At 47.1% G+C, this 16,112-nt stretch overlaps 1 protein-coding gene across 2 annotated transcripts in view; it reads right to left on the minus strand.

Moving 5' to 3' along the window:
* CAMK4 (calcium/calmodulin dependent protein kinase IV) overlaps positions 1-16,112 on the minus strand; it is a 279,175-nt gene that overhangs the window by 2,335 nt on the left and 260,728 nt on the right. For both annotated transcript variants that reach the window (XM_088838424.1, XM_055430450.2), the window contains 2 exons: positions 11,774-11,849; positions 6,958-7,084 (listed from right to left, as the gene is read on the minus strand). In XM_088838424.1, coding sequence (XP_088694550.1) covers positions 6,958-7,084; positions 11,774-11,849 — 203 coding nt within the window. The remainder of the gene's footprint in view (positions 1-6,957; positions 7,085-11,773; positions 11,850-16,112) is intronic.

Here is a 16,112-nt window from a genome sequence, read left to right on the forward strand (position 1 = left end):
CTCAGCTGTGAACTTCTAGGTCTTATTTAATTTTCTTGGCAGTACACTAAATATACATTATTATTCTATCTCCTTGGCAGTGCACTAAATATACGTTAAACAACCTTTTTAAGTCCCCAGGAGTCACTGTGGGGATGGCTTCAGGCAGTAGTAGCTGAGGAGTCTGGAAAGAGAGTGGTGTGTGAGAACCGAGAGCCCAAACTGGCAGACAGGTGCCTGCAGATCAGAGAAACAAGGCTTGCCTTGCCTGCGAACTGAAAGAACTTTGAGTGGGAGCCAGCATCTGGAAAACTCTAGGCTGCAACTTCACATCACTTAGAATTCAGAAGGTAAACTACATCTCAGGGGAGACGGATCACTCACACAGCTGTCATTCCTTCTGTGGGGACTGAAGGGCAAACAAACGGGGACAGGGTCACAGCCTTTATGATCACACCGTGACTCTATCAATAGTGCTCTCTAACCCTTGAGGATCAGTTCAGTTCAGTCGCTCAGTCATGTCCGACTCTGCGACCCCATGGACCGCAGCACACCAGGCCTCCCTGTCCATCACCAACTCCCAAAGTTTACTCAAACTCATGTCCATTGAGTTGGTGATGCTATCCAACCATCTCATCCTCTGCTGTCCCCTTCTCCTCCCTCCTTCAATCTTTCCCAGCATCAGGGTCTTTTCCAATGAGTCAGCTCTTCACATCAGGTGGCCAAAGTATTGGAGTTTCAGCCTCAGCATCAGTCCTTCCAATGAACACTCAGGACTGATTCCTTTATGATGGCCTGGTTGGATCTCCTTGCAGTCCAAGGGACTTCAAGTGTCTTCTCCAACACCACAGTTCAAAAACGTCAATTCTTCGGTGCTCAGCTTTCTTTATAGTCCAACTCTCACATCCATACATGACCACTGGAAAAACCATAGCCTTGACTAGATGGACCTTTGTTGGCAAAGTAATGTCTCTGCTTTTTAATATGCTGTCTAGGTTGGTCATAGCTTTTCTTCCCATGAGTGAGCAAGTCTGCCACTGTTTCCACTGTTTCCCCTGTTTCCCCATCTATTTGCCATGAAGTGATAGGACCAGTTGCCATGATCTTTGTTTTCTGAATGCTGAGCTTTAAGCCAACTTTTCACTCTCCTCTTTCACTTTTATCAAGAGGCTCTTTAGTTCTTCTTCACTTTCTGCCATAAGGGTGGTGTCATCTGCATATCTGAGGTTATTGATATTTCTCCTGGCAATCTTGATTCCAGCTTGTGTTTCATCCAGCCCAGCGTTTCTCATGATATACTCTGCATGTAAGTTAAATGAGCAGGGTGACAATATATAGCCTTGACGTACTCCTTTTCCTATTTGGAACCAGTCTGTTGTTCCATGTCCAGTTCGAACTGTTGCTTCCTGGTCTGCATACAGGTTTCTCAAGAGGTGGGTCAGGTGGTCTGGTATTCCTGTCTCTTTCAGAATTTTCCACAGTTTCTTGTGATCCACACAGTCAAAGGCTTTGGCATAGTCAATAAAGCAGAAATAGATGCTTTTCTGGAACTCTCTTGCTTTTTCGATGATCCAGTGGATATTGGCAATATGATCTTCCCATCAGGAAGCTTTCATAAGCCTCTTATCCCTTGAGGATACTTGAAGGAATATGCTAAGACCTGGGGTAAAAGCCTACTTAGACTCAAAGAAAAGGTGACAGTGGTTTGGGGATATGTTTTGCTTAAAAGGACTGAATTCAAATGAATGGTAGCCCATTCTGGGAGGTTTACCCCTGATGGTGAGCATGAGCAGACAATGAATTGCCAGGAAGTTCAACAACCAAAATAATCCCCAGCCCTGGGCTCAAAGAAGTGACCTGGGATGAGGCAGAGATTACCTGGAGTCAGGAAGCGCTCTTAAATCCTAACTTGTTCAAAGTCTCTATTTCTGTGACCTCAAAGACCCACACGTGTCTGACCTCAGACACCAACCCGCCCCTACCGAGTGACTATGGACACCCTCCTGGGCCCTCTTCTTACAGGACCTAATTTCCACCCTAATTTCCTCGTAAATACATAATTGCTGCTGCTGCTGCTAAGTCGCGTCAGTTGTGTCTGACTCCGTGCGACCCAATAGATGGCAGCCCAACGGACTCCTCTGTCCCTGGGATTCTCCAGGCAAGAATACTGGAGTGGGTTGCCATTTCCTTCTCCAATGCATGAGAGTGAAAAGTGAAAGTGAAGTCGCTCAGTTGTGTCTGACTCTTAGCGACCCCATGGACCGCAGTCCAAATAATTACAGGCATGCAAAAAATTTTTTAAATTTATGTAATCCTATCCATATCCTTATCAATTAGTAACTTTAGCTCCAATTCATGAATGAGGGATGGAAGGAAGCTCAAAGATTTAGTGATTCGTGTAACATAAAACCTCATGTAACTGGTGGGGGCTATACTCATACTAGGGTTTGTCTTGTCTTGGAATTTGTCCCGTGGCCACGACACCACAGTGCCTTCAAGGTAGACAAGCTTTCTGAGTTTCAGTCTGCCGGTGTGTAAAATGAGGGACTTTGGATGACTTAAGGTATAAGATCTTTTCTAACTTTAAAAAGCCAAAAACTGAACACAGGCTAAAAAACTTAGGAAACTAGTCAAATGAAGAATGAATATCTGGTTCCCCTTTCACTTTCTGTTTTGTAGCATTTGCAAAGAAATTTATGTGGGGTAGAGACACTACATTTGAAAAGGGTAGAGTCTTGACACTGTTTAGGCTTAACGTGAGTGAGGAGGTGGAGGGAGATGAAGAATAATTAAGAAGAATGCACAGCAGTAACAGCTTTGATGGTGGTCAGAGCTATCATCTGTTGGATACATACACTAATAATTTCATGTAAGTGATACCTAATCCTTAAAACATCCTTGACAATTAGATACTTCACGTTTATTTTCTAATCATCGGTTTCCTCTTCCCTATCATCACCACTCTCTTCTGCTTGAAAATACAAAGAATTTATGGAAAGCCAATTAGCAACAAAAACTTATATATATCATCATTCATCTTTACATGTGGAGACATTGATGCACTGAGTTTTTAAGAAAGTTGTTGAAGATCAGAGAGACTCAGTGACATCACCAGGATTCAGACCCAAAGATGTGCCATTATCCTACAGCTCCGCTTACAGACCAGCTCCCCATGCACCATGACAGAACATGTGCAGGTTTTGCTAATAAGTGTTTCATTTAGGGGTTCAAAGATTCCTTTAGTTCTGAAGTTATGTAAATCTTTTAACCAACAGGAGGTATAGCTGAATACCTTTCTTTCAGAGATAAAAAGAAATAGAAGGGGGCTCAGTTCAGTTAGTCGCTCAGTTGTGTCCGACTCTTTGCGGCCCCATGAATCACAGCACGTCAGGCCTCCCTGTCCATCACCAACTCCCGGAGTTCGCTCAAACTCATGTCCACAGAGTCAGTGATGCCATCCAGCCATCTCATTCTCTGTCGTCCCCGTCTCCTCCTAACCCCAATCCTTCCCAGCATCAGACTCTTTTCCAGTGAGTCAACTCGTCGCATGAGGTGGCCAAAGTATTGCAGTTTCAATTCAGCATCAGTCTTTCCAATGAACACCCAGGATTGATCTTCTCTAGAATGGACTGGTTGGATCTCCTTGCAGTCCAAGGGACTCTCAAGAGTCTTCTCCAGCACCACAGTTCAAAAGCATCAATTCTTCTGCGATCAGCTTTCTTCACAGTCCAACTCTCACATCCATACATGACCACAGGAAAAACCATAGCCTTGACTAGATGGACCTTGGTTGGCAAAGTAATGTCTCTGCTTTTTATAACTAATGGGATTATTATTGAGTTAGTTGGTGATGGTTACTTAGTATGTATCATATCCCTTAATTCTTCCAAAGACCTAGAGACAGGTACCAGTACCATCCAGAGAAGAAAACCGAAGCATAGAGAGGATGGTTAGCACAAGGTCAGACCTGCAACTATTAGAAAGGGGAGGCGGGGCACTTGAACCCAGACATGTCGGACTTTTAAGAATCCTTGGTCCATTTCCTGACTGATGGTTTCATTCAAGGAACATTTACTGAGCCTGCACTTCACGTCCACATGGCACTAAGATCTGGGCCCACCTGCTTCATCCTCTCCCAGAGCTTGAACCTCATTAAGGAATACCGCTGAAACTCATATGGAAATGATGCTTATCGTGAAAAAGGAAGCCCGGGGCAGAGGATCGAGCGGCAGGAGGAATGAACCGACTGTGAGGAGAATGGCGCGCCCCCCTGAAGACCAGGTCTCCTCGAGAAGGTCACGGCAGCCAGGGCTCGAAGGCGAGTCACCCGTGCTGCCCTGTGACCCCTGGAGGGGCGGGGGTTCCCGAGGGAGGGGACGCGCGCCCACGCGGATCCTGTGCCGCACGGCGGAGAGCGCACAACACTGCGAAGCCGGTATCCTGCGATTGCAACACACTAAAAACGATGAGCTACCCGTGCAAAGAGCTGTGTGTGTATGTGTGTGTGTGTGTGTGTGCAGAGGAAGGAGGAGGAGGGTGGGGGGCATCACAGGGCGGATGGAGGAGCAGCGCCCACTCGCAGAGGCACGCTTGACGGGACTGGGGTCTGCGTGCCGAGGACAGCGGTGTGTGTGTGTGTGTGTGTGTGTGTGTGTGTGTGTGTGTCTCTGTTTGTGTGTGTGTGTCTGTGTGTGTGTCTATGTGTGTGGGTGGGTGTCTGTGTGTGGGTGGCTGTGTGTGTGTGTGTGGCTGTGTGTGTCTATGTGTGTGGGTTGGTGTCTGTGTGGGTGGCTGTGTGTGTGTGGCTCTGTGTGTGTGTGTGTGGGGTGTGTGTGTGTGGCTGTGTGGGTGGGTTGGTGTCTGTGTGTGGGTGGCTGTGTGTGTGTGTGGGGGGGGGTGGGGGGGTGGCTGTGTGTGTGTGTGGCTGTGTGTGTCTATGTGTGTGGGTTGATGTCTGTGTGTGGGTGACTGTGTGGCTCTGTGTGTGTGTGGGGGGGTGGCTGTGTGTGTGTGTGTGTGTGGCTGTGTGTGTGTGTCTATGTGTGTGGCTTGGTGTCTGTGTGTGTGGCTGTGTGTGTGTGTCTATGTGTGTGGCTTGGTGGCTGTGTGGCTCTGTGTGTGTGTGGCTCTGTGTGTGTGTGTCTATGTGTGTGGGTGGGTGTCTGTGTGTGGGTGGCTGTGTGTGTGTGTGTGTGTGTCTATGTGTGTGGGCTGGTGTCTGTGCGGGTGGCTGTGTGTGTGTGTGTGTGGCTCTGTGTGTGTGTGTGTGGGGGGGTGTGGGTGGCTCTGTGTGTGTGTGTGTGTGGCTCTGTGTGTGTGTGTGTGTGTGTGTGCGCGCGCGTGGTGGAGAGGAAGGAGCAGGGCGGATGAAGGGACAGCACAGAGCACCCAGAGTCCAGCCGCTGGGACGCGGGTCCGCGTGCCGCGGACTGGAGGGGACCCCAGTCCCGAGTGAGGCCACCCCCTGGGGCCCGCGCGGGGCGGGGGGGAGGGCGCGCACTGCAGACACGCAGGCAGCGGGAGGGAGAGCAGGCCAGAGGCCGCGGTCGTGGACCGGGAGAGGGGCGGGGCCTTGGCCCGGGGCGTCTCGGTGGAGTGGACACACGGGCGGACACAGACGCTCAGCAGAGGGGCGCGAGGGGGAAGTGGCGACATCTTGGCATCGCACAGACCGTGCTGGAAAGGCCATGACCTTAGGAAACCTGTTTCCACAGCATACGGATGGTAAGGAGGGAAAAGGGCCCTGGAGAAGGGTCCGGAAATCTGGACCCTTCCTTTCGAGCAATGCCTTTCTGCTGGGAAGCTGTCCTTCACTTCTCTGTGCTTGAGCAAACTCATCCTTAAAATTCAAGGACGATTAAATGAGTCCTGAGATCCTTGGAGTTCTAACCTTCTATGATTCGGAAGTCAGTTTTTCATCATTTCGGTGTGGTTTCTCTCTAGAACAAGGGTCCTCAATCTCCAGGCTGTGGACTGGTTCAGTTCAGTCGCTCAGTCGTTTCCGACTCTCCGCGACCCCATGAATCACAGCACGCCAGGCCTCCCTGTCCATCACCAACTTCCTAAGTTCACTCAAACTCATGTCCACAGAGTAGGTGATGCCATCCAGCCATCTCATTCTCTGTCGTCCCCTTCTCCTCCCACCCCCAACCTTTCCCAGCATCACAGTCTTTCCTGTCTTATCAGCGGCAGTATTAGATTAGAAATAAAGTGCAAAATACATGTGCTCTGCTTAAATCATTCTGAAACTAGCCTCCCTACCCCCGGTCCATGGAAAAATTGTCTTCCATAAAGTTGGTCCCTGGTGCCAAAAGATTGAGGACAACAGCTCTAAAGAAATGATGGTAAAAGCTTCAATGGCACCCCAGTATCTTCATTTTAGAACTGGTGGGCCAGCGCCCCAGAGGATAGGCCAGTGCCCGACCTGTCCTGAATGCAGATAAACTCCAGTATTACTGGAGGTGAGAAGTCAGTGAAACAAACAAAAAAAAAACAAAACTCACAACGTGACTCATGTATGAGAGTCCTGCGGGACAGGACTTGTGTTACCATCAGGATATTTTAGTAAGTTTGAACATTTCAAGAAATATTGTTGCTTTATTCAAAGTATAACTAATCTAGGTGACAGCAAGCCATTTTAAAAAAGAATTCATCTGTGTATATTATGTTTAGAGTCACCCAGCACAGCTGTCTTCATAGCTTCATAGCTTACAGGTTCTATATTACACTGACTAGATGATAAAAACTCATTAATTAATAAGCAGTAATTTGTAATTTGTGATAATTCAGCTAGAGATTAATCAAACATATCTTTTTTCATTATCTGTAAGGAAAAATAGTGTGCATTGTTTTCTTAAAAATACTTTATAATTAAAAAGAAGTAAGCTACTAAGAGGCATTAATTTTTAAAATGGCCCATTAATTAGCTAAAAAATTAATGTAAGGAATTTTATTTCATTTTGTTTCAGTCACACTTACCAAGTCCTTGGCATTCAGAGATACTTCATCCCACCAGGGGGAGATAAAGTAATATTCACAATTCAGAATTCTCCTGAACATGAATTGATCGCCTCTCTCATCATAGAATGGTTCAAATCCACAAAGTCTAGAAGGACAAAAGATACAAGATAAAATGCCTTTAAAAGCCTAAGTGTATGTCACCAATTTTTTGCAGAAATTCAATACTGTCCTTTATCACAGCTTCCTGTGATGAATGTACATCTGCTAAGCTTAAGTGTGTAACTGCCTTGTTATAATTCATTTATGATTATATAAATATACAATCATGTCTTCAGGGAAGTAAAAATAGATACAAAATCAATTTAAGATTTCTACAAAAACTTATAATCATATTAATAATTATGATACAAAGCAACAATAATATTATAATAGCTAACACTACTACAAGCATTATACTATAGTGCTATTTCCATGTGTGTTTTTCCACCAGGAACTGAGAGGACAGACTGGAGTTCCAATTTATCATAAAATGGAAAAGTTAGGATTTTGAGAATAAAAATGTTAAAAGGTGCGAAGAAAAGTTGTTAGTTGTTTTTGTTCAGTCCTTTTCACTGAATTCTTCCACAGAGATGAAAAAAGTATTGGGTTTCCATCCCACTTCGGTTTGGGTCTCAGAGTGAACACGGACAGGAGCCTCCACGGCCGCGGGGAACGGCCTTCTGAACTGACTACAGCGGGCGACGCTGCCCAGAGGACCGCAGCCAGGCACGCGAGCCTAGTTTCTGCACATCGTAAAGACATCTCACCATGATCACCATCACCTTCCAGGATGATCACATAAAAATGTGGGAGGAAAGAAACAGAACCACCCTTGGGATAAAAAAGAGAGAAAGGAAAACTGAGCTGCTGGTGGGACCACCAAGCCTCTAATGCTTACAGGTGGGGGGAGGTTCTAAATCACTAAAGACCAAAAGGGAACTGTAAAAAAAAAAGAAGTCCTTGCCAGGGCGTGAGTTTCACGTGACAAAGAAATTAAGTAAAAATAATGAACACAGTAAGAAACATTTCCCCAAGTCCTTCCATCAAACTGGCCGGGCTGCTGCAGAGCGCGAAACAGTCCAGCAGATCAGGAAGCAGCAGGTGTTTAAGAGGAAGCAGTTTCTCCTGTTCTTTGGTTCAGGGACCATCCTGCTCGACAGTCCTGGTTTCTTTCAAACACTGCAGAGCCAGCCGGGTAAGGCCGAGGCTCAGGAGCACTGAGGCCGGGCTGGGCGCCCCCCGTGCACTGCGGGGGTCCCCCGGGAGACCGGCTCCAGCAGAGGGGAGGGCGCAGGGCACAGGGCGCCCAGCAGCCTCCTCCATCAGACACGACCACCCGCTGGGGGCCCCCCAAGGAAGACGCAGCTCCAGCAGAGGAGGGGGCACACGACCACACCGCCGGGCGGCCTCCTCCATCAGACGCGGCCGCTGCCTGCGAGTCCCGGGAAAGCCGCCAACCGTCTAGGCTTAGTTGAGGAAACTCGCACGTTCCCTCTTCCAGAATTTAGAGGGAAAAATGACAGCTCTGCAAGTGCGGGACTCAGACGCCTTCCTGTCATCCTGGACATGTCAGCAAACCTGTGCACCGTGAAGGGGTGAACAGTTTAGGTCATTAGCCTGAAGGGTGGGGCCGTGAGGCGCAGACACAGAGCAGCAGGCGAGCACGCTCGGGGCACAGCGAGGAACCGGCGGCTGCGGGGCTGGCACAGGAGCCGGGCCAAGGCCCGAGGTGGGTGTGTGAGAAGGCGCTCGGAGCCATGGGACAGGATGTAGTGCTGAAAGCTGAAGGGGAGAGTGTGAATCTCTGATGTTATCTGATTCTGACCTGAAAACCACAGTAGTTGCTTTTGTCTGTAGGGATAAAGGGCTTAGGTTTAGAAGGTAGAAGGAGCAGAATTCTTCTGAGAAACAACAGAATGGCCTTCATGTCCAAGCTATTGTCATCCTTAGAAATAGCACGATCATAGCACAAAATAGCTGGGTAGCACTTTTAATGATAATAAACGAGGTACATAAACCCAACGGCACAATCCACTGGAGAAAATGTTCCATTGAGCCTTGTCTGGTGGACTTCATCAATCATTAATGGACTACAGATTAAATAAAAAGTCCCTAGGCTCAGGGGCTGACAGAAGTTAGACCAGAACTGAAGGATATTAGCTGTGAGCAGCACTGTTAGCTGCTACCACTTACTCAGCCAGCAACTTTCAACTAATGAGCTTAAGTGAACTATGGGAAAGAAACCTGATAGATTTTTAAATTATTTTCAGGGTTATAATAAGATGCTTCTCCAATGGTCACATTTTTTTTCTCTTCACTTTCCCATGTTAGTGACATGGGAGTGTCACTCATTCCTTTCAAGTTTCTAGGGAAATGTTATTAAATTTCCTACCTTGATCTCTCTGAGTTATCATATATTCTTAATTCTTCAACCCCCTACATTACATTTCAGTAAGAAACTCTACTTGGGTGGGCACATTTACATTTGAGGGGCAAATATGAAGCAATATTTGTAGTTCAGTTTTTTACTGAACATCACTAAGCATTATATGTCACCCACACAATTCAGGAGATAACCTTCTTCCACAGCACAATAGTGATTTTAAATGTAAGCTGAAGGAATTCCATGACGTGACCTTGTGAATTCATTACTAATGAATTAAGCACTAAGTGTGGCAAACAAATTACCTAAAAGTTTGCACTTTCATAAGAAAAAACATGGTTCCCTAGCTCTCTAAATTCTTTTCAAGCTTTAATATATCCTGGAAACACAGGGAAGTGATAGCTGAAAATATCTTTTGACATTACATAATAGCAGATGACTATTTTATGGTGTGCTTGTTAAACCTTTTTATGGTTGCTACTGACCAATATCGGAGAAGGAAATGGCAACCCACTCCAGTATTCTGGCCTGGAGAATTCCATGGACTGTACAGTCCATGCGGTTGCAAAGAGACGGACACGACTGAGCAACTTTCACATCACATCACATCACTGACCAATATATAAACCGAGGTGAACTCAAGAGTTTTCTAACTTGCTTGGAAGTCTACCCGAGTTACCCTCTTCCTAGCCCGTATTACCTAGACACTGTACTTTCTAAGATCACTATTAAATTAACCAAACCAAACTTCTTCCTACTATGGACTGAACTGTGTTCTCCCTGATCAGGACATTAAGGCCCTAAGCCCTGTGTAATGGCATCTGGAGATGAGGGCTCTGGCAGGTAAGAGTTCGATGAGGCCACGAGGGTGGGGCCTCGTGCTGTGATCAGTGCTCTCACGGAAGAGGGACCACAGAATGTGCTACCTCTTCCTGCCTTGGGAGGATACAGGGAGAAGGCAGCTGTCTGCAGCCAGGAAGATGGCTCTCTCCAGGACGCGAGCTACGAGCACGTTTGGCCTCCAGGACTCCAGGACTCCACTTTCTGTAGCACCCAGTCTGTGAGTTTTGTTACAGAAGCCTGAGCTGCTTGATTCACTTGCTTCCACACCCTTTAAAATCTCTTTACAGACTTGAATAATACAGATTCCAAAAATTAACTTGGGCTTCCCAGGTGGTGCAGTGGTAAAGAATCCACCCGTCAACGCAGAAAATGCAAGAGATGTGGGTGCGATCCCTGGGTTGGGAAGATCCCCTGGAGAAGGACAGGGCAACTCATTCCAGTATTCTTGCCTGGAGAACCCCACGGACAGAGGAGCTTGGTGGGCTGCAGCCCATGGGGTCGCAAAAAGTCAGACACAACGGAGTGCACACGACACATGCACAGCAATTAACTCTGCAGTATCCTCTCACTGACAAGCAAATCCACTTGTTTTGATTTAAGCTTTGGAGCTCAGTGAGGCCTTGCTTTTGCAGCTGTTCTACAGGCAACCTTCCTCTCCAGACACTCTCCCATCACTCTAGACTATTTCCTTCATATTTGTCTGCAATTTCATCATCTCTTTGGCAGACTGAAACCCACTGTTTATTAGTAGACAGGAGCTTAGAAATGGAGCTGGAGATGCCAGAGAGTGAAAGATTTAGCACCCCCCCACACCTTTTTTTTCTACCAGAGAGAAGTTTTCTCTGAGTTCAGGGTATTATACTAAAGGTCCTTGAGAACTTAACACATATAGGAAATAAAACTGATAGCCAAAATGCCTTTAAAACATTCCTCATAAGACATATATAGGTTGGGATTGCTTCAGAGGTTAAAGAACCATTTGTCCGTTAAAAAGGAATAATACTCTTATCATTTGGATGACATGCACATAAGTAAAACAAGAGCAAGTTTAATAGGTGGATTGGTTTCATGCTCATTACTACCATCAAATGATGAATTGTTCCCAAGTCTGTGATACACTGCATAGTACAATGAGACAGTAAAGCCCTAGACAGAAGTTCTTGCCCCAAGAAAACTACAAAACATGATGCTTGTTTCCCAAAAATTCTTTCATTAACTACTCTTAGCACATCATAGAGAACCACAAAAGTTAAAAGGAATCTTGCTTTTTTTATGAGGACTGTAAGTAATTGGGCTTCCCAGGTGATGCTAATGGTAAAAGAAACTGCCTGCCAAAGCAGGAGACATAAGAGACACGGGTTCCATCCCCGGGTTGGGAAGATCCCCTGGAGGAGGGCATGGCAACCTACTCCAGTGCTCTTGCCTGGAGAATCCCATGGACTGAGGAGCCTGGCTGGCTACAGAGTTGGACACATCTGAAGCAAATTAGCATGCAGGCACACATAAGTAACTAGAAGATACTACAGCAAAGGGGAGCAGTGTGCTTAGAGGTCGCTTCTATTCACTTACAAGATGTAGGTGATTATCCCCACAGACCACATGTCCACCTCGGGTCCATAGGCACAGCCTCTAAGGATTTCAGGTGCTGCAGAAAGAGTGAAAACTGTATTAGAGTTTAAATTCACTGTTCACATTTTAGTAACAGGCAATGGAGAAGAAATGAGTTCATCAACAGAAACTTCAGAACAGGTTTAGAACCAATCTTCTCTCCTCAAACCGAAGTATGAGGCTACAAATTCTTATGACAGTTTTAGTGGAAAAGATTATAGTCTCTGTGTTTGGGGTACATAAAAATAAACTTACTAACCTCAATATTCTACATCAGAACATCATGATACTTTTCAAATCAGACAGCTCTATCTGAACTACAAAGGGAGCTTTGTACACAGAAAAGAAAGAAATGAAAGTTCAGCATAGGAAGAGGTAAGAGGCCTGAGGTCTCCGTGAGCGTGTGTTTCTGACCGCGTGTAGAGCAGGGGCAGGGCGGGCGGCGAGAGGGCTGGACAGTCCAGCGCTGGAGGGCGGAGAAGAGCTGGCCCAGGTCTCGGCGCTGAGCAGCGCCCGCGCGCAGAGCGCGGCTGTCCCCGGTCCCTCGGGATTAAAGACGGAGAGAGGGTTTCCCCGCGCGCAGCCAGGCCGCTGCTCTGGCCAGAAACGCAGGTCTTCTCCGCCCCGCAGCGGCCCACATTGCAGGCCCAGCCGTGAAACAGAGGCTGACTGGGTCATCGGCTGGCCCTGAGGCCCGGAGGTGATGTTTGCTGCCCCATTAAGGAAGGTAGAAACGGAGAAGTGAGAGCTCTGCTCTCTGTGCAGAAGCAGGGCGCAGGTTTACGGTTCAGTGTAGCCCTTTTCTATTCTGAACAGACGCGCTGCAGGGGTCCGCGGGGGGGGTGGGGGTGGGCAGGGATGAAGCGGAGTGCAGAGTGCTCCCGAGGGCGGCCCTGAGTCAGGGCTCGACACTCCTTCCCTCCGGGCGGGGGAGCGGGGGAGCCCGAGCCGCGTCCACGTGGCTTGGAGATGTCAGGACTGGCGGAGACGCCAAGGGGAGCCCCTGAAGGAAGCTGTCCTCAGGGGACCCCGAGTTACAGAGAGGACACCGCGGCCTTCCCTTTGCCGTCTTCCCGCTCTGTTTCCTTCTCTCAGGATACCCTCCCTCCTGTAGAAAGTGTCACATAAGACACAGGAGGTGAAGGGCCTGTGGAATGGGCCTGCGTCCTAGCGCTCCGCCCGGAGTTCAGCGAGACACACCGTTTGAGGAGCGGGATCTGGGCTCCACGGGAAACTATTCCTAGAACAGTTTTCTTTTAAGACTTAATTAACATAATTAAGAAAAATGCACGCTCAAAGCCAGTACCATCCTCTCTGCCAGGTTCGCTCGCATTCCCAGAGCCGTCTGGACCCCACAGACGGTCTCTCTGGGGCCCAGGAGTCTCTGCACTGACCTCCCACTTGCAAACGCCTTGCTCAGCGTCGGGTGGAGGGAGCCGAGGTGAGGCTGCCACTTTCAGAAGGGCCACCTCCGTCGGGGGCTGAAGGCACGCACATCTGGCACAGTCAGAGCCACGTACCCTCCCCAGGCCAAGCCCCACACCAGGGAAGCATCATCAATCCCATACTGACATTTAAACATACACATGAGATGCTGAGAGTCTCATATTTTCCGGGTCTTGGTTTTTACCTCCAGTAAATGAATTGCACTAGCTAATTTCCAGGTTTAATCTGGGTTTCAGACGCTGTCATCCAAGTGAAGGGAGAGTTGTTGAGACTCCAGGCAAGAAAAGAGGACGGGTGCTCCCACTGTGCACCTGCTGCAGGACCAGCCCTGGAGAGCCACTGTGCCTGCTGCCCGCGGGCACCCATCCCCGGCTCCAGGGGATCCACGCCCAGCCCGAGCTTGCGGAGGCGCCGGGCGGAGGCCAGCGGGCTGTCTCAAAGGTCCGATGCTTTCCCTGACTTTGATCCTTGTAGCTCCCAAGTCAAGGGACCCAAAGGAAATGAATACTATGAACCAAAGTCCTTTTTGAAACCATGTTACAGGGTTTTAGTTGGTTGGTTTTACCTGATGTGGCCATATTTGACCTCCCTTCCCAGACTGGGGGCAACCTTCCTTCCCAGAGGCAATTTATTTCCTTGTGAGGCATGATGCTGCAAGAGGAATAAACTGGTGGATGAAAAGCTCGACTTCCCACAGCGAGGCTGAGACAAAAGGCATACAGGATGTGTTTGTCCTCCATACTAAATTTCTCTTAAAAAGAAATTTTAAAATGGATTTATTATATTCACTATCATATAAAATTTGGATGAAATCAACCTAAATACCTAGACACAATTAGATACTAATACACAGTAACCTTTAAATATTTTTGATCACTAGTTAATAGGACTGTGACTTCAGAGCTAGCAGAACACATTCTTGTAATCTATGTGAATGCTTACCAAGCACCAAAGCTTTTCTAGAATAAATTTCAGTCTCTGGCACACCAGTGTTTCAAGTCTCCTGCGTATCACAAGTCCTGGAGGATAATTCTACACATTTATGATTTTCTTAAGAGTCAGAAATAGTCGACTATTTCCAATTCAGTTCAAGAAAAGGTATCAATCAGTCCACCTCCAGACACTCCTGTATGTCCTTCATATATTTTCTTATCTCATTGCCAAAACAAACAAATAAATAAGCAAACTGCAGGGGCAGGGGAATAAAAACATTCAAGGTGTACTACAGTTTATTTTTTAAACATGTATTTTAAATGATTTAGAATGTTTTCAGAAATAGTTAATAATCATTCACTGATTTTCCTGGCTGTCTTCTAAGTAGAGTCGTTTTCTGCTACTTCCTAAAGTTACCATCATTCTTGTTACTACTCATTAAACACTAAATGCTACAGAACTCTCAGGATACCTGACAGTCTAATATTTAGAGACTGAAGGTACATATAAAGATTGGAATGAACTCATTTTAGTAAATAAAATCATTGTAACTGGAAATGGTTCTAAAATAAGCAGGATTAGGTATAGCCTGTGACATATTGACTGATGCTAGGTTTTCCTTCTCCTAAAGCCCTAAGAGAAAAATAAGAGGGATAATTTGGGTGACTGACTGTACCTTTTTTCTTTGGGGTTCCAAAATCACTGCAGATGGTAACTGCAGCCATGAAATTAAAAGACATTTGCTCCTTGGAAGAAAAGCTATGACAAACCTAGACAGTGTATTAAAAAGCAGAGACATTACTTTGCCAACAAAGGTTCGTCTAGTCAAAGCTATGGTTTTTCCAGTAGTCATGTATGGATATGAGAGTTGGACTATAAAGAAAGCTGAGCACTGAAGAATTGATTCTTTTGAACTGTGGTGTTGGAGAAGACTCTTGCAAGTCCCTTGGACAGCAAGGAGATCCAACCAGTCCATCCTAAAGGAAATCAGTCCTGAATATCCATTGGAAGGACTGATGCTGAAGCTGAAACTCCAATCCTTTGGCAACCTGATGCGAAGAGCTCATTTGAATCCTCATTTGAAAAGACCCTGATGCTGGGAATGATTGAAGGCAGGAGGAGAAGGGGACGACAGAGGATGAGAGGGTTGGATGGCATCAACGACTCCATGGACATGAGTTTGGGTAAACTCCAGGAGTTGGTGATGGACAGGGAGGCCTGGCCTGCTGCAGTCCATGGGGTTGTGAAGAGTGGGACGTGACTGAACTGAACTGAACTGAACTGACTGAACCTTCATTTTGTTGGTGACCTAGATGAGCATGATCCCTTCCTACCTACAGAGTTAAAACCACAGAGCGGCATTCTTTATCGGAAGACTTTTTCAAACTGTTAACTGTTTTGAGAAAGCCAAATCCAAGGGAGACCAGGCAAATGAAATCAACAGGTTTATTCCCTCACTCATGCAACAGATGATGAACTGTGACAAGTGCTGTGGGTGGTGCTGGGGAATGACCGGTGTTACAGAGAACGAGTCTCCACTACCACAGAGCTTACCGTTTGCTGCTCGAGAAAACCTCACGGAAAAACACAGAGTGGTAACGGGAAGTGTTTGGAGGGAGAGTGTCTATAACAGAGGGTTGACCTGGTCAGAAAGTTCAAGAAAGGCATTCAGAGAAAGTGAAGTTTAAACAGATGTGAAAGGTCAGGAGAAGCTAACCAGGCAAAGGGGGAGAGGCAGTGGCTGAGGAAACGAAGCGAGCTCCCTGAGGGAAGCAAAGGCAATGAGACCACGTGGCAGGGAGGAGCCGGGACTAGGGGCGGGAGCACACGCGCGCGGCAGGCCCCAGGGCGCCTGCAGGCAGGTCACGGCCACGCGGGCTCCACTTCATCAGAGATTTGGTGCTGTTGTTGCTCATTTGTG

Source organism: Moschus berezovskii, chromosome 8, assembly GCF_049115385.1.
Source record: "Moschus berezovskii isolate FMDL1 chromosome 8, NW_MosBer_1.0, whole genome shotgun sequence".
NCBI lineage: Eukaryota > Metazoa > Chordata > Mammalia > Artiodactyla > Moschidae > Moschus > Moschus berezovskii.